Source organism: Odontesthes bonariensis, chromosome 2 (genome assembly GCF_027942865.1).
Source record: "Odontesthes bonariensis isolate fOdoBon6 chromosome 2, fOdoBon6.hap1, whole genome shotgun sequence".
Taxonomy (NCBI): domain Eukaryota; kingdom Metazoa; phylum Chordata; class Actinopteri; order Atheriniformes; family Atherinopsidae; genus Odontesthes; species Odontesthes bonariensis.
The window spans coordinates 18,437,981-18,456,801 of NC_134507.1; the positions used below are offsets into that span (position 1 = coordinate 18,437,981).

Here is an 18,821-nt window from a genome sequence, read left to right on the forward strand (position 1 = left end):
GCGGGAGTTAATTAACCACGAATATAGCGACGGTGAAAGAGAGAAGAGGATTAATATAAGAAAACCAAGAAAGGTTGCAATTCTGTAACAAGTTCCTTTGGGCATATTTCGGGATTCGTGAGGCAATCCGACAACCTGCACGCTCAATATTACAGGAGAGCTCCTGTACAGTTGTAAAGAACTGGTCCTGCGTGGCCGCGCTTTTGTCCCCCTGAATACACAGGGCCCAGTGGGTGGATAAGAGAAGTCACATGGTCGGTTTTCCCTTTTCCCACACAAACACACCCACGTCCTCCTCCATGCAGCCACTCTTCACTCTTCAACTCACTACTTACCCGCAGCGGGCAGTCTGCTCCGTCTGGATACTGTAGCTGCACAACTTGCGCTTTGCAAGCTATTTCCTCACAATGTGCCCGAGTTGGGAATAACATCCGCGCCGGTTCACATTTATCCACGTTTCTGTCGGAGAAATTCAACATCACGTCGCTCAGAGGCAGTTAAGGGTACTTTGTTTCAGGTAATTTTTCATTTATACCAAGAGATTGATGCGAAAGTTCAAGTCCTCGCTTGTTTTTTTTTTTTTTATTCAGCATTTTAGCTTCAGTCGATTTATCCTCTTCTGTGTTACTTTTATTTGCAAATGGCTTAGGGTTGTAACGTGATGCCTTGCATCGAGTGATATAGTAACAAACTGCTGTTAAACCTGCACTGGGAGCGTTACTTTGGTTTAATACAGTGGGAAAACTTCATGTCCAGGCCTAATGTAACGCAGCCCAGGCTGTGGCCCCTTCTGTCCCTCCACCCCCACATCCAGAGGTTACTGTGCACTAAAGGTGCTAACTGCTTTTCACAGGAGCTCATTTGCATGCGGCCTACCTTTGTTTACCGACGACCATGCTTTTCAGCGTTTTCTTTGCCAATGAGAATTGGAAAACTGCTCTCATCTCTCACAATGTGAGATGTCATCCGTCTGTGCAAGGAGATAGTTTTTGAACTTTGTTTCTGAAAGTACTACATAATTAATCACTGTACGTGAGACGGAGTTGTTGGTTGTTGCGAGTGCTTAAGAGGCAACATGTTCACATGCATGTTGTGTTATTATACTGTACTTATTCCGAGGAGAATTCCCTGCATCACGTTCAAAGCAGAGCTGTGACTAACTCCTCATTTTTGTACATCAACAGCTTTGCACTCACAAAGCAGCATCAATCACACAACAATGTTCTCTCTCTTTTGTCTTTATCTGTGTAATTACATGAGTCACCACAGCACCCATACACTATCTTTTCAGCTGAAACAACATCCTCTGCCTTGACAGTCTGAGTGTGAGGTGAACTGTGCTGCTTTCTGCTCTCTCCCAGAGGCAGCGTAGGAGGCCTTACAGTGAGGACATGAGTTTGGTGGATGTGAGACATACTGCGGGGTCTCTGACCCTGTCCCTTTCCAGCAACGACTCCAAGCAGCGCTACTTTGACCGCATGGACGAGAGTGACCCAGAGTACCTTCGCAGCAGGAACATGTCGCCGGACCTGAAGCAGGATTTCAACATGATGGAGCAGAAGAAGAGGGTCACCCAGATCCTGCAGAGTCCAGTATGTAGCCCGCAGCTCTGTGCAAGTGCCCTCCTACACAGAAGCTTTCTGTGCATGAGTAATGACTGAAACCAGAGAGGCACTGAAATGCATGTTTATGTAAGGTATTTGTTCAAATATGCTGCTGCACTTAGATATAGATTTTTGCTGTGGTTTTTCTCTGAATGTTTGAATCACTGTGATTGTTCTAACTTTAGAGCCAGTATAATATTAATCTGTCGATAGAGCTGGAAATGAAAGGTGCAAGAGTCACACACAAACTTCCATCACTGTGTGTTCCTGTTGTGTTTAACTATAATCTGTCTGAATGCATTACTAAGTTATTTTCCAGGCTGCAGAGTCTAAGAAATCTATTATAAACACAGTATAAATCTGTTACTGTAGATGCAGGTCATTTAATCACTACACACACCATATAAAGTCGATCTTCTTTGGGTTTTAAACTACTGATCGGTCAAAACCAAAAAATTTAGGAAACAATCTTTTGTTGCATTTCTTTTCAGTGTGCAACCTATGCCAAGGCATTCGAGTTAGTCCTGCGTTTTAAAGAATGCATTCAATTTGTGATGCTGTGTAACGACTGCAGAGATTTAGTCATAATTTATTGACCCGTGACAGATGGACAAAACAATAGAGGCAGTGCAGTGTTGTTAGATGAAGTACAGGAAGGTGTAATGCACACATGCCAGTGCATGGAAATAAGACGAGCCCACACTCATCTGCGATTGCATAACAGACCCAACAAGTGGAACTCATCTCATCACCATGGGAACCGTGGACAGATGAAGCAGAATGCCAGAGCTTAGCTGTAGCTCACATGAAAATAGTGCTGTTTCAAGATTCACATGCCAATCTTGGTACAAAAATTGATGGTCAGGTTTAATGCGGCTCCCTGCTCTTAATGAAGCCCCCTTTTATAAGACACACAAAGAGCTTTTTGTGTAGCCTTTGGTGATTTGTGTGCAGTTGTTGTAAGGAGTGTCTGAAAGCACACTGGGCTCCCTGACGCATCCCCAGGAGGTGCTGGAATGAAGACGAGGTTATGTATATATTAGTTGCTAGGATAATGTGACTTGTAACTTGTTTTTTTCCTCCTATCTTCTTTGTTTACAGGTATTTAAAGATGAGCTGGAAGGCATGATTCAGGACCAGCTGACGAAGGGCAACAACCCATCAGGTCTCCTGGCACTGAGACAGATTGCTGACCTGGTTATGGCCAGTACAGTGGGAGGGGCTGGCCCTTTGACTTCGCCCATCAGTGAGTGGCAGTGTTTGTGCAGATATATCTTTGGGCCCGATTGTCCCTCGATGTGTACCATCTGCCTGTGTGCATTATGTAGGCTGATAATCCTCATTGTTTGACTGAACTCTCAGACTCTTGTGATACTCAGCTACCCTGAAATTGCAGAAAAGGCAGAAAGTTGTTGACTGCACTTTCTGTTGTCAGTGTTCTCGTTAAGCGGCCCTCATGACCAGTCATACTAATGAATTATTGCAGTTGGTAACCATGTTTGTGTGACCTGTTTGCCTTGTGCTTGTCACAGGCCAACTATGGCTGAGAAGTTGTTGAGATGAACAGCTCCTTTAAAAAGCCAAAGTGGCTGTAAAAGATCAGTTTCAGTATCATTAATTCCCTTATAAGGCATTACAGTCCAGAGATACCCTTCGGCTTCATGTGGAGTATTTCTCAGAAAGGCCTTTTTTAACCGTCAGCTGTAGAGACTCAAGTTCCCTGGATGTTTAACTGTATATACCCTGGATGTTTAACTGTATATACCCTGGATGTTTAACTGTATATACCGTGGAAGCAAATCATAACCATCCTTGTTCAACAAATGTTCTGAATGCAGATATAATATGTAATGTAACATACTTATGGTGTTATGTCTTGTGGCAGGCTTTGGGATGGTGGCTCCAGTCAATGATTTGTACGGCACTGAGTCTCCCTCCTTTGCCAAAGGGGAGAAACAGAGTCGTTCCAGGCTGGCTAGCCTCTACAGGCTTGTTGACCTCTTCAGCTGGGCTCGTTTTACAAGCTCCTACATTACCGTGAGTACAACTTCATTGTCACGCTCCAGTGCACACCTGCTTATTTATGCTGCACAAGATTTGTTTTTCTGTGTGAGCCTCGTGTTCTCCAGCTCCTAAAGCACTTAAGGAGGAATGTTTCTTTATTTTCTGAAAGTATTAATCATGGTATAGAAATGTAAGTTATGTGAATGAGAAACACTTCCGAAAGAAAGAAAGTCACGGTGAAATATTTCATTAACAGCTGAGATATCAAGATATGAAGCTCAGATTTTCCTCAAAGACAAAGCCTCTTCAAGCTGCTAACCTCAATTTAAGTGTAAATCGTTGATCACCTATGGCAGCACTAATGTTTGACTGTGGCAGGAAATAATTTCCTGCTGAACGTTTACAAACGTCGGAATTTACTCGTGCAGTTCATTTTATTGCTGCCTTGATAAGCGAGTTTACTAATGTGTCCGTTTTGTCTCAGGTACGAGTCAGCAAAGAACAGGACCATATTCTTATCAGTCCACGAGGTCTGTCGTTCTCCGAAGTGACAGCAGCAAATTTGGTAAGAACAATGGTCGCGTGGGCTGTCATTTTCCCATTAGGATTAAAACAATGCACTGTTGTGGCATTTGACTGCATGTGCTACTGAAATCCCTTCCAGTGTTTAAGCTGAAAACACAATTAGACTAATTGTAAATCTATTAAATGCTTGAAAGTGGGAAACAAGCTGTATAAGTGCTGTAAGACTGTTTTAGAGCTTTATGAATTGATTTGTATTGGCAAGACACGTGAATGAGAATGTTCTTTTATCGACCACACTTTATGTTAACACTGTCTGTGTTCATACATTCCTCATCTAGACATGTTTTAGATCTGTTTCATACGCATGTTCAAATCAGTCTGGCAGTAAGCATCTTTACGTGATGCGAGAAAAAGTCAACTCATCGAGTTAATTAGACAAACAAAAACAGTTTTTAAATACTTGTTAGTATGTTCGACTGGCCAATCAAGTAAGTGTCTATAAACACAGAAATGAATCCCAATAAAGCTCCCCTTATTCACATATTTTTCTGTTTCTTTTGTCAGATGCATCAGACATTGTGACTGAGAACAGATAGTTAGGGCTGCACGCCAACTTGCGTTCACATAAAGCATTTCCAGGCTGTCACTCTGCTTTGAAAAGATGTTGATCTCATAGCCGCAGCATTATCTGACAAAGTCACCATTCAAATAACTTAAAGACAACATCTCTACTGTGAATTCTGCTAAACTTGCGGGTACAATGATCTTCGATAAAGAACGTTAGAAGAGGCAAAATGTCTTGAATGTTTTTTCACACAGACAACACCATTAATTACTCAGCTCCACTCACATGCATGTATACTAGGATATGAAGAGTGGTCCGGTTAAATGGCCAAGTACATACAAGTAAAACGTGTATTTGTTGTTCCTCATCGTACTCTTGCGTTTACATGTTGACTAACAGGGCTGTTACACTGTTCACATCCACTACGGCTGGATGCTTCAGTGGGATGTGCATGTAAATGCCGTCATCAGAGGGTGTGCGCGCACGCATCTGTGTACTCAGCAATTTGAGAGGCCACACGGACTTGTCCACGGGCTACATTTGTTGTGCGCATGTGGTCCATACCTCGCTCAGTAGATGCTGGTCTACAGGGACACATTTCTTCATGCGAAAGTTATAACAGGAGCACTTGTGTTTCTGCGGGGGGCCAAAGCTGCTCGCGTCAGCGCATTTGCCTGGTATAATTGGCCTTTGAAGGTTCTCTTACCAATATCTTGGTTGGAGCTGAACTAAACAAGGCCAAAGGCGCACTGCACTGAATGAAAGGGATGCACTGGATTTATAGCACAAGAAGAAAAAAACGAGAGCATCGTCGCGAGATGAAGTTCTGCGCAATACTTATTTTTTTTGGGTTATATTATTTTCTAAATTGTTTATAGCTAAAATTGTAAGAAAAAACATGTGAATAATTGTGCAGTACTATGCAGAGATTGAGTATTAGAATCAGGGGCAGCCGTGGCTCAGGTGATAAAGTGGTAAAGTCACCTTCTAGTCCATTGTGGATCTCAAATTTTTCCAGGGGCCATATATGGGACAACATTTAAAAAAAAGAAGGGGCCAAGTGTATGCCCAGCTTCCATTCAGTAAAGGTGTTTATGCATTTGACCTGCTGTTCTCTGTTTGTTGTTGGCTGCAGTTTTAGATTTGAGCAAATAAATACCTTTGAATATAATTTGCTTTGCTCAAGCTCTTTGTGATCTTAAGAAATTATACGAATAATATGTAGATTTTTAGAAAATACATTTTTCCAATAGCTAGCTTTGAAAGTTCAGCTTCCAATGTCAAATGGAAGATGACATCATGCTGCCTTGCAGTTCATCCAGAATTGCTGCTTTTATATATAACCGAAAATATAAGTTTCTCCTTATCAATCCTCTTTTATCAAGATCCAAGTTGGATTTCCTTTCCTTTATTGATATTTTTTGTCATATTTCCCACAGGATATAAACACAGCTTAACTATAGTTGTCAGAAGTGTTTGTGATTTTTACCAATTTAGCAAAAGCAAAGCAAAGCAATTTTATTTGTAGAGCAGAATTCGTACACAAGGTAATTCAAAGTGCAATAAAATCATAAAAAAACAAACAAACAAAAACAACATGAAAAATAATCATTAATTCATTCATTTAAAAGTGAATAGTGCAGATAAAATACTTTCAGATGTCATATGCACAGCTAAATATAATTTATAGAGGCAGTCCACCAGTGATTGGACAGGGGAGCTTCAGGGGCCGGCCAGATTTTAGCAGAGGCCCCTTCCTATCTGGATCCACCCCTGCTTTCAAGACTTGGACATGACCATGAATCCTAAAATCCCTGATATGCTTATCATTGTGTGATTGAAGAGAAGAATGGCTGTGCACATAGAGTGAATTCACATAGTGAGAAGCGCTGTGTGGTGCTTTTTGTGAACGAGAATTTCCCAGGCGTAGCCGCCTTGTAGGAAAAAGAGGGCACTGATGGAGCTCTGCCCCCCCTTAAAAGTTGCAAAAGCCCAAATTTTGTGATGTCTGTCAGATTCTAATGCCACAAATTAATCATAAATGTGCTCCTAAAGGTTGGATTTTTCCAGTTTTCTCACCAGACTGTAACATAGTGAATTGCTGTAAACAAGTTTTACGCTTCCTGTGCAGAACCTTCTTATTCCTAACAGGGAAAGAGCTTTTATGGCTGACAAACATTTGACACCACTTATCATTATTTATTAATTTGTTTACAGCTTCCGTGTAAGGCTTATCATGGCTTGCCAAACTTGAGAAAATATGTTTTTGATTAGTCTAGGCTAAAATTATCTGTGAAATATCAAAACATGTGAAACGCTTGACTGAAATCATGAAAAGATACAACCTTTCGTCATTTATTTTCCTTCTTGACAATAATCATGCAAATCTGCATCCTGCTGATCCCCCCCCCCCCCCCTTTTTTTGCATTCTGCTCCTCGTCTCTCTTTTTGTGCGTGTTTGCAGTTCTTCTTATAGATGGGCCTGCCGTAAAGGTGCCATGTAAATACCGATCATTCATTAATCTGTTGATTCATTAAGCCCATAAATGTCTGAGTGGCGTTTATAGAAAACGCTGCGCCTTCAGTGAACTTTTTAATGCTTACTGTGCGGTCGTAAAGTTGCTGCCTCCAATTGTCTCCGCAAGAAGTAGTTAATAGAGACATTCGCTGCCTGTGCAGCAAATAGAATTCTAAATGCATTTTGTCATCAAGTACGCTGCTAATATTTGCCAGTGATATTGTGTCCTGGTATTGACATTTCTATATCACCACATTTGCTTTGCTTTAGATGTGAGGCTGGTGATCGTGAAATGACAATTCCAGCTGGTGCTTATGGAAAGCTCTGCGGCCTCATAGTTAGTGTTTTTATATGTTGCACACAAGCTTGAACATATGTGGGTGACATGATGTAGACTGTCAGAGAAGAATTAGATTGTCCACATGAAGGTTTGCACACATGGATGGCTTATATCCAAAATAATACCTAAAATAACACCTGACAAATGTTCCATGTGGAGAGAACTACATTCATCTTTATAGGCCTCAAAGTATGTGTATGTGCAGTAAAATTGTCATTCATCACACTTCTAATTTTGTTGTTATTATATCTAAAATTGTGGGTTTTTTTCTGTCATGTGCAGGTGAAAGTAAATATAATTGGTGAAGTTGTGGACCAGGGTTCTACTGAATTGGGCATTGACCATTTTGGATTTGCTCCTCATTCTGCCATTTACTCAATGCGCCCTGATGTGAGATGCATCATCCATATACATACCCCAGCTACAGCTGCCGTAAGTACGCCGCAGGCAAATGTTAAATGAGCCAAATTTTAATCACAGCATTAAAGCCGCTGTTAAAAGCTTATTCTGCACCGGAGGACGACAGCCGATTTAAGGGCTGCCTCATGCATGCCTCATTATTTTAGATGCAGACACGCCGTAATGCATTTTTACCATCTTCTTTGAAGCGTGTCTGTAAAATGCACAGCCCACGATGAACGGCGCTGTATAACTGTGTTTTTATTAAGCCTGAAAGCAAAAGCTGTACCTCTGTTGAGATGCTGGTGCGTCACAGTCTCAGTTGTTTTTATCCCACGTTAACAGGTGTCCTCGATGAAATGTGGAATCCTGCCCATTTCCCAGGAGGCTTTGCTTCTGGGAGAAGTGAGCTGCTTTGGTTACCATGGCAGCCTGGATAATAAAGAGGAGAAGGTGGAGTTTCAGAAAGCTCTGGGCCCGACTGCCAAGGTACTGTCAAGCTGAGGCACTCCATTAGTTGCAGGCTTCACACGGCACAGGTTTGGCTTATTGTATCGTACACAAATGATCTTCGAAGTGTCCGACCTGTGTCGGATTTGGTCTAATTTTGTTGAAAAGTCAGACTAGAGGTTTTTACATGTTTTGCGCTCTGTAGCTGGATTCAGACTTTCTTGGGTTCTGTCATGACTGTGGTGACCAACAAGCAGACTCCAGGACATCACTGCTCTCAGTCAAGAAAACATCCTCTGAAATTATTACTCCCTGTAAAACAAACTGAGATAGATAGATACTAAATAAATACTTTATTGATCCCGAAGATAATTTGTGAAATTTGTGTGAGTTCTACACTTCATTGTGTACTTCAGTAATGTAAATTGGACATACAGTAAATAGTTACTTGTGAGGTTTGACAATATCTAATGAAGCGATTGTCTGAGCTGTTCACCCATGCTCTGTCAGTCTTCATTGTTTTTCTCATTTCATCCTCTTTGATCACCCCCCCTCCAGTTAAAGCTGGTATTAAACCAGTGAACATTCGACTGTCATGTTGAGTCATCTCTCAGGGCTTTGCACTGTTAGCTTTTTGGAGGATAGCATCTGTGTGGGGTGAGATAGGAACAGATGATACCCACGTCCTAACTTGACCGAAGCCTAAGTTAATAAGAACAGTGCTTTACTCTGATCTGTATATTGAAGCCAACAGCCCGTTAGCTAAGCTGAAGAAACAGAAGGCCCGGTTTTCTCCAACAGTAACTAAATAACTTTAGAGATTTTTAACCCTTTAGTTTCACGCCACCGAAAGGCCAACAACAGCACAAACACAAGAATTAAAGAGACTGCCGCAAACGTCAGCAAAAAAATGAATATGTACATTCCATGATTTTGTTGGTGTATGTTTGCAGAGCACCAACACAAAACATGCAGTACATGCACCATAAATGGGTCCGAACTCCTATTTTAGTTAGGATTTTTTTTGTAAAAGTTGTGGCCATTGCTTCCTAGTCTGCTTGGTTGTGTTCTGTTTACAAGTAATGTGGTGGGACTAATGAGTGTTGTCTTAATTGTCCTAATTGTTTAACAACCAGTCATTTATTTGATTTAGCGGTTGGCGGAAATCAAGGAAAGGCAGAGAAACATTTGAAAATAGAGTTCTCCCCCTGAAGCTGTCCTACTCAAGCATGTTTATTTAGTTTTCCTTCGGCCCTTAAGAAAAGTGATGTTAGCAGCTAAAGCGTCCAGGAAAACAACGCCAGTTCAACTTAAGGCTACTGTATATGTGGAGTTCTCTCAAGCTCGGACAAGTCTTTTTTTTGTGTGTTGCTTTGTGTTGTATTGGAGCAACACACACACACACACACACAAAAAATGCTGCACCACCTTGCATCATTGTCCATTATCTTAAGGCATGCATGGACTTCTGCATTTGGTGGGTTATAAAGGGCTATAATAGAATATTGTCCACTTTTTCTCTGAAATGCAGATTAAAGACTAACATAAAATCATCCATGTTATAATATTGTCAGACCTCTACATGTTTGTCTTGATAGAAACTGATTACACAACAAAACAGTGCATCTTGTTTTCCGGTGTGCTTTTGCTTTAAGATGCCACACGTGTCTCATCACAAGAGAAGCATGATGATGAGGGAACATCTTCCATAACACCGTGTCTGGATGTGTGAATGATTTGAATGGATTCTGCACATTCTTCAGTACATTATATGATTAAGGTGAATGTTCCGTGTGCTTTCAGGTGATGATTCTGAGGAACCACGGGCTGCTCGCTTTAGGAGAAACAGTAGAAGAAGCTTTTCACTATGTGTACCACTCACAACAAGCCTGTGAAATCCAGGTAATGCCTTTTTTCTGTTAGTAAAAATTTGTCAGAATTTGAATGACAAAAGGCAGTGCCACAGCTGCCAATGAGCAGGCAGGATGTTTGGACAGTATAGATACAAATGTACGCGAGACATCACTGTTCTCGGACTGTTCTTGTTTTACATATTACGTATGAAGTCTTTTGAATTTTAAGAAGCACTAATATTAACTTTTTTAGAAGGAACGTTCACTGCATGCATTGCTCGTAAAACATCTGCACTTACTGTATGCTGATCTGTTTGAACAGAATAATTATTTAGCCAGTGATCCGATGTAGACACTGTATTAACAGCTCAATAATAATAATCAAATGCCTTTGTTTAGGTGAATGCTTTGAGGTGCTCAGGCAGCTTGGACCACCTCGTGCTCCTGGACAGGGAGAAGTTTAAGCCCGTGACGCAGGCAGTGGTTGCTGCCGGGGTGGTGATGGACAATGAGGTCAAGTGGAGAGTGGGTGAGGCTGAGTTCGAGTCCTTCATGAGGATGCTGGACAACCTGGTGAGCAAACCCTGACCTGTGTCTTTTACCCATGTTGTCTTCAGTTTCCTGTCTCTTGGGCTGCCTCAGGAAGAGCCTGATTAGAGAACACAATGACAGTAGATGTGTGTTTGTTAATCTTTTTCAAAAGTTGAATTATATCGCTTGAGTTTTGCCGTCTCCAGGAGTACTATCTCTCACTACAATATGGATGTTATTGTAATTATTGTGAGAGCGTGTTGAGTCGAGTGAACTGTGCTTTGAGGTGAACAGGCTGCTGTCGGCTTATCTTATTCCAACAGCAAAGATATCTGTGCACCAATTGTAAACCAGGCTATTTTAACCACGCTGATAATGGCCTGTTCTGTGGAATGAGAAGATGTCAGACTGTCTGAGTGCTACTCACTAACGACTGTGGCTCAAGCAGGCTGCAGCTGCGTTAACTCTGTGTGCTCATAGCCACCCCCTCAATCATAGCTTCCAGATGGTGAGGCATGCTGAAGGCAGTTAAAGCCACACAGACCACAAATTCACTTAGTGGAAGGACTGTAGTACACTCAATTTGGATTTGGCATTTTCTCCAAGGCTTTCTGGTGCAGATGCAAGTTCAGCTGCTCCAACTGAAGGTCCGACCTTCCCTTCGAGAAGGTGGCGTTTGTTAGTTGTGATGAGTCAGAACTTATTCCACGTCAGTCCCAAGATCAGGCTCACAATTTTTTCACATTATTTGATTGGCTAGCGCCTCCTCTGCCACTTGAAAAATCTGAACCTTTCTCAACTTTCCACTGCAAACTTCGCCAGCAAAGTGAAGCAATGGACCCAGAATTCAAGTCGGCAGCACAAGACGTCACCCCTGTCAAAGTAAATGAGAAGCGAGGCGCTCGAAAACCCCGACGTGTGTATCCAGCCAAAATCTTCCAGCCGTTCATTATATTTAAAACGAAATCTGTTACACCATTAATGAAGTCAGCAGGCACACAAATAAACTTATGGTAGTTCTTGTGAACTTGTAGTGCTTGCAGAAAAGTAAGTATACAAATGGTCCAACTGCTGCATTCAGTATTTTATGTATTTTCACTGTTTCAGTCACATTTAAACTGTGTGGTGGTTAAGGCTCCAGTGAACATTCCTGTGAAGATACAGAACTTGCGCTGTGGCCATCAAAGCCTGATGCAAGGTTTTGTTATGGTGGCAAACTCGACATATTGTCTGTGCAGAAGTTCCAGTCTTTATTATTTTTTTGATTGTGCTATTGTACAGGCCTCTGACTACACTCTGTACTGACTGCGAGTTCCCATCAGTAGTTTTCTCTCGCTTTCTGATGTATTGTTCACAAACCAAAAAAAAAAAAAAAAAAAGCCTTTTTTCCCCTTTGAAAGTAGGCGAATCTGTAAAAGCACTGTTTGTATATATTGTGTTGTTTACGGACTTAAAAGCAGTTTGGAAATGGATGTTGGGTGGCCTGTAAATTGTTAGCATTTTTTTTTTGTTTTTGTATTTTTCTCATCTCCTATTTGATCTGTTTCTTGAATACTGAAGAGCAATGAGAAATGTCAGTTTCCCTTCTGGCAAAGGACAGTGGTCCAGTTTGCATCTTACAATCATGCTTCCTTTCTGTGTGACCTATTAGGGATACAGAACAGGCTACTCTTATCGGCACCCCATTGTCCGTGAGAAACCCCGCTCTAAGAACGACGTGGAAATCCCTGCCACGGTGTCGGCTGTGCCGTCGGAGGACGGTGAGCTGGGTCTGCGCAGCCCCTTCAAATTTATGGCGCAGAAACAGCAGAGAGAAAGGACCCGGTGGCTCAACTCACCCAACAGTTACTTGAAGGTCAATGTTCCTGAACAGTCACTCAGCGGGGATGTCAGCCCCAGGACCAAAACCATGGTATGTTGACTTTTGTGTCAAACTGCAGGAGGATATTTATTTAATTAACTCTACTCCCATCCTGAACTGGCAGAGGAGCTGCCATTCCTTTGTATTATTCTGCCCTCTTGTGGTATGTCTGGTGAAAGCATGTTTAAAATGTTTTAGTTTTTATTATTAAGCTTTTTTTCTTCTTCAAACTTTTTTGTCTCTTAGTGGATGAAGTCCTCCGAGCCAGGAAACAGCGTCGGCACCCCAATAAAGATCGATGATCCTAACCAGTTTGTCCCACTAAACACTAATCCAAGTGAGGTTTTGGATAAGAGGAACCGGGTCAGTGGAAAACTCGTCACATTACTTCACAGCATTACCTCCACATGTTGCAAACTTTGTTATTTTTGTCTTCATGTTGACTTTCCTCATTATATATTTAGGTACTTTACTGTTTGTAAACCATAAGGAGCAACTATAATGTTCTGACTTGTAGATTGTCTTCATCATCAGTTAATCATTTGTATAGCATTAACAAAAAATACAACAAAAAAACGGTTGATTAATCAATCGATCAAATCACAAGCGAGCCTGTAGCACATCTGATACTAGTCTGAATTAACCCGATGCTCACTTTCTGTAGAAATTGCGACTTCATAGCTTTGACCTGATAACGATTCATACTGTTTTAGCAAGGTTTGTTGTTTTAGCGTCTAATGAAATACAACTTGATATGAGCTTTCTGATTGTAAATCAATTTCTCATTAAATCTGCTTTCATGATGATTCATACAGATTGCCTCATTAAAGTTGCAATAGACAACCTTTTGCAGGGCGTCACACTAGAGTGCAGAATTTTAAAGCATAACAGAACTGAAAGTGAAGTCTAACATGTAGCCTGTTCGGCAGTTCATAGATCTGTCTGTCCCAAGAACACGGCGGTCTTCCCTTTTTTTTTCTTGAGGCTATCTTAGCCAGGGAACAGGATTTATTCAGTGGAATAGAATCTGGAAGTTTGCTTGCTCTGCACTAACCAGTAGAAAATCCCATTCATTAGCGTGTATGTGCGGTCAGCCCAGCTCGCACGAAACACAACAGAGCAGCTCAGATTACGACACACCGTCATTACACTGCTCCAACATTACTCAGCAAACAGTTGTTGGCTGCTGTTTTGAGGTTGAAAATATTGTATATCCAACCTTTCAAATGAAGAATCTTTCCTACTCTGTATTTTTCCATTGCATTATGAGGTTTAACAACACTAAATGCTCTGTGCTGCATCTGCAGCCTTTCATCTTTGTCTGACTCACACAGAGCACTAACGTAAAAGCCATTATCTCAAAAGTCACCAATGTCTGAGGGACATTTCTTCCACAGATTGATGAAGCCATAAAAGCTATGTAACTCACATCGGAGAAGAGCTTTTAAAGCTGATGGATGTATCGTACTGCCATTTGTGTTCGGAACCACTTTTGTATGTCCAATAAACCTCATTTTGGAGTGTGCTACAGCTACACAAATGTTCCTTATAATGTAAAAAATTCCAGAACAAAGTTTGATATATTGTTTGAAATGCGTTTGCTCAGATAAAAGAACAGCACAGAGGCGACCAGATGACTTCAGGACCAAAATCTCAGTTACTAGCAGGCATTGTTGTGGACACCATACCAGGACCAGTAAGTACATGATTTGTAAAAAGCTACATGTGCAGTTCCATTTCACGATGCAGTACATGTCACCATATTCTAGTGACTTTCAATTGCTTATGTACATGGCCTGAAACACTGTTGTACTAAAAACATTCAGAGCAATCACCATGGCAACATAGAGTCCTGCACAAAGCCCTTGTTCAATTAAGACATTCAACTGTGGCCAAAGAGCAAAGGTGTGCTGTATCAAAAGCTAAAGAGACTTTGTTTCTGTTTCATTATTATGCTTGGGACAAAATGCACACACTTTTTGCTTTGCTATTTTCAGTGTGAAAACATTCAATTAAGAAAGCGTGCTGAAAACAATACAAATCTTGATTCAGGTTAGAATATAGAAAATCAATCTTACCACATACAGATGCTAGAAATAAATTTTAGATGAAACTCACCAAGACTGGACTGTCAGATGTTTAAAGTAACTGTGTCCTTTAATATGACTTTTTTCAGTGAGACTAGTCACTGTAATTTAAGGCTACTGCAACGGATACAGAAATCCACTTGGGATTTTCAGAAAATGTTACTTTAATTTGACGATTGTGTCAATTAAATTTTTTTGTAAATATACAAGTTCTGACCGTCTTCACTCGTTCATGTGAGCAGTTACATCAGGTGGCCATGATAACAATGTATATTCTCCCTTCTATCAGGCTTTCATCATTGAAGATGAGGAGCAGACTCGCTTGCTTCCACCCAACCCTTTCAATGAACTTACAGAGAATGTGCTACAAGAATACAAAAACATGGTAGAAAGAAAGCAGCAAGGCCAAGAAGGTACTAATCCTCGTCTTTCATGCATTAGGAAGATTGTGTCTTCTCTTTGCTCTTATTGCAGCCTCATAACAAGTGTATGATTAGGTTGTGGTCAAGGTAGCTTATTAGTCCAGCCAGAGTCTTTGCTTGCTGCCTGGAGCAAACGTTGGACAGAAACAAGAAGTTTCCCTCAAAAAACGCCGTGCTGAAGCTGTGAGTTCATGTTTTTTCTCTTCCTTTGCGCTATGAAGTCTGCTCGCAGGATGACGAGAGATGAGCTGCAAAGACATCAGTCTTGTCAGAGTCTGCATGACTTAGTTATGAATGTAGATGAGGATGAAATGTGTGCACAGGAGAGAAACATCTGTTCACCAAAGTGGCAACTATTTATCCTGATAATGTGTCAAGAGGTGGAATGTCAGCTGAAAGAGACGAAATTAACTCGGTTCAATCAGCTCATTGTTAAGTGGTTTTTGTTAGTAAAGTATTTGCCATTCTAAAAGCATGGGTGGAGGGATGGCTTTGGTCCAGACTGTATCAGTGTCTCAACACCTTTTGGACGGTGTGCCATGAAAATGAGTGCAGACATTCATGAGGCAGAGAGGATGACGCCTTTGATGGATGACTGACCTTTATGACTTAAATCCTTTTACAGAGGACGATGATGATGCCACTGATGCTGATGAGATGATCACTTTTGATGGCTCTACTATTTCCCTCTCCCTCTCTCCCATAATGACACCAGCTAAACAAGGTAATTAGCAAGTCAACTGGTATTTCACTTTGTGTTAAAGGGCACAATATCCCTCAAATTAAATGGATACTTTAACTCATGATTACAACCGTGTCTGTGTGATTGCACCTGCTGTCTTATCCATTGGCCTCTTCACTGACTTTCTCGTTTGTTGACAGACCCCATACCCAATGGGAAAGACCACTTGGCAGAGATGGAGGAGGATCTGAGCGTCGAGGTATCCAAGCTGAGCTTGAGCACTTCCGAAACGGTGGAAATCTCTATAACAACAAAGGAGAAGACGGAGGGCGCTCAGACCCCAGAGAGCCAAACCAAGTCCCCAAAGAAAAAGAAGAACAAGTTCCGCACTCCTTCGTTCCTGAAGAAGAGCAAGAAGAAGAAGGAGGAGAAAGAAAAAACAGAAGCCTAAATGCATTTTCTTTAAAAGAAATTAGTTGTTTTATGGGAAAAACATCTTGGTTATCCTTCATAATTTTGGTTGTTTTATCCACAGCTATTATTCCAAGTTCCTTCAAGATGTGCCAATGGATAAGTGTTTTTTCCTGGGTATTTTTGATTGACCACTGAGAGCTCAGTAGTTTTAAAATAAGAGATCAAAAGTGAATGCAAAACTGCATTTCTGTGGTTATTACCCATATTTTCAATGGGGTTTAAAAGTGGGTTTTACAGGAACAAAGCTTAATAGTTCATACAAAGTTACATCAGATTGGACTGGTTACATTTTTTTTTTTTTTGCACACGTTATTGAATGTAAACTGACAATTTTTTAAATTTCGCAGTCATAACAGTAGTGTAATTGTGGGTGAAACTAGCTAGATTTAATAATGTTTATCCTTATAAGAAGTACGAGTTTTATCCAAACATAATCATAGTTATAGTTACTTGTAATAATATATGTGGGTTTATATTACAGGCATAAGACAATAGTGTTTGAAAGTTACATAAAGGATTTGATAGTTTTGACACATTTACAGTACATAACCTGTCTTAAACTAAACATGCTGTGATTAATAATACAGTCATAATTCATGTTGCTGTTACATGTATATGCTGTTCCCATGGTTGCTGCTTTACTACAATAGATATTGACAAGGAATTGACTGTGGCTAACAGAGAGAGTTCAGTAAAGTGACGATTGTTGTGTAATGTTTATGATTGACAATGTTTGACTGTTCTTAATCACCACATCTTTGGATGTTGGCAATGAAAGTGGCAAGTCTGAATCACAGAAAGCATAAATGGATTGATGTTTTGAGCAGTTTTGTCCAAACTTGTCAGTGAAGGCAACATGTTTTTTCTTAGCCAATGTAAAGAGTTTGAAATGAAGTATACTAGATGATCATATATTTACATCCCAGTCAATAATGTGAATGAATTGTCTGAACCCAAAGGGTGTGAACTTTTTTGTAAATAGTTTTGTTTTTGTGAAGTTTTTCTTTTTTTTCTTTTTTCAAATTTGTTAAACCAAATGTTAATGAAACACACGTGACAGCACAATCTAATAACATTATTCTAACACTCCCTACACCATGTTTTTGTATGATTAAGTTTTACTTTTTAATTAAGTTCCATATTTACTGAACACAGACAGCATCATGTGTTTACAGATTGTATAACTTTTGTAATTTCCTTGCCTCGTGCTTGTATCCCCCCTTTTTGTTTACATTGCTATTTGTATCGCCTGAGTTTTTTTTCCATGGTGCTTTACATTACAGCCACCTTGCCTCAGTGTCAGTCCTTGAAATCTGCCTTTCACCTGATGTAATAAAATGCTGGCCTATCTTCCATAATTGTTCTGTTGCTTTCTTGCATATAAGCCTTTTAAAGTCATTGCTTCTTATCTTTCTTAGTTTCTCAAGTTCTTAGGAAGTTTTACATATATTTCAAAGGTGAAACTTGACTGATGTGTTGATGTGTGGAAAAAACTTATATTAGACCAGACAAAACAAAAACTCCAGTATCAAATCAAAGAGCTTTCCTAAAAACAGTGTCCCCTGTCTTTAAAAAAAAAAAGCTGCTCCTCCAAAAAAAACAATACACTCACTCTGTTCTGTGATAATTGACCGTGTGAAGCTGCATAATCAGTCTTTGGCCATGATATGAATGGTAGTTGTCATGGTGATACACTGAAGGGGGCTCTGGAGACAAAGGAGGGATTTGGTGTCTCCAACAGGTGTTCATGTTGGGGAAGTGACAGGATCTGTACCTTCACCATCCCCAAACCACACACACACCTCTGCCATGACGTGGGATATGGAGAGGAGGACAAGGTATGACAGTGGAAGCAATATTTATTTTGAACCTAAACATTTTTTATCAACAAATCATTGGTAAGTCATTGAGAATAAATCATTAAAAAAAAAAAATCTTTTTACCTTATGGACAAGGTACTCATGAAAGAAACTTTCTCAACTTATATGAAGAACCAGTGTCAGGGCCCAAACCTTATTTTTTGTGTGTTTGACACATTTATGTGTGGGGCTGACAAAGGTCAAGGGTCTTCCCAGAACTGACAGTCCTAAAGAGAGTAAAGAGCAGGTGACACATGTGCTGTGACCTCAGGGCTAAGTGCAGCTATTTTCTTAAAACAACAGGAGACTGCTTCTGCACAATGCATCGTCTGAGGCCCTTATCTAAACAAAAGCACCAGCTAGTGAGATAGATAGATAGATAGATAGATAGATAGATAGATAGATAGATAGATAGATAGATAGATAGATAGATAGATAGATAGATAGATAGATAGATAGATAGATAGATAGATAGATAGATAGATCATTTCAGATTGATATGGCTGGTATGCCATGAGCGGGTTACTCTTTATGCAATGGAGCAATGGTGTTGCTGTACATGCATTTTCCCTCTCAACAACATCTAAATGTCTTTACCACTGAAGTGTAAGACCACAGTAGAGTGTTTGACACATTCTTTAACAAAC

The 18,821-nt window shown here is 40.5% G+C and overlaps 1 protein-coding gene across 1 annotated transcript; it reads left to right on the plus strand.

Moving 5' to 3' along the window:
- Positions 1–299: 299 nt before the first annotated feature.
- On the plus strand, positions 300–17,673 carry LOC142395157 (gamma-adducin-like). The gene is made up of 15 exons (XM_075478423.1): positions 300–517; positions 1,362–1,592; positions 2,706–2,850; positions 3,490–3,641; positions 4,093–4,173; positions 7,839–7,988; positions 8,301–8,444; positions 10,209–10,307; positions 10,658–10,831; positions 12,441–12,701; positions 12,897–13,013; positions 14,257–14,346; positions 15,027–15,150; positions 15,785–15,883; positions 16,042–17,673. The coding sequence occupies exons 2-15, from the start codon at positions 1,392–1,394 to the stop codon at positions 16,290–16,292; spliced, it is 2,088 nt and encodes a 695-aa protein (XP_075334538.1). The 5' UTR covers positions 300–517; positions 1,362–1,391; the 3' UTR covers positions 16,293–17,673.
- The last annotated feature ends 1,148 nt before the right edge of the window (positions 17,674–18,821 follow it).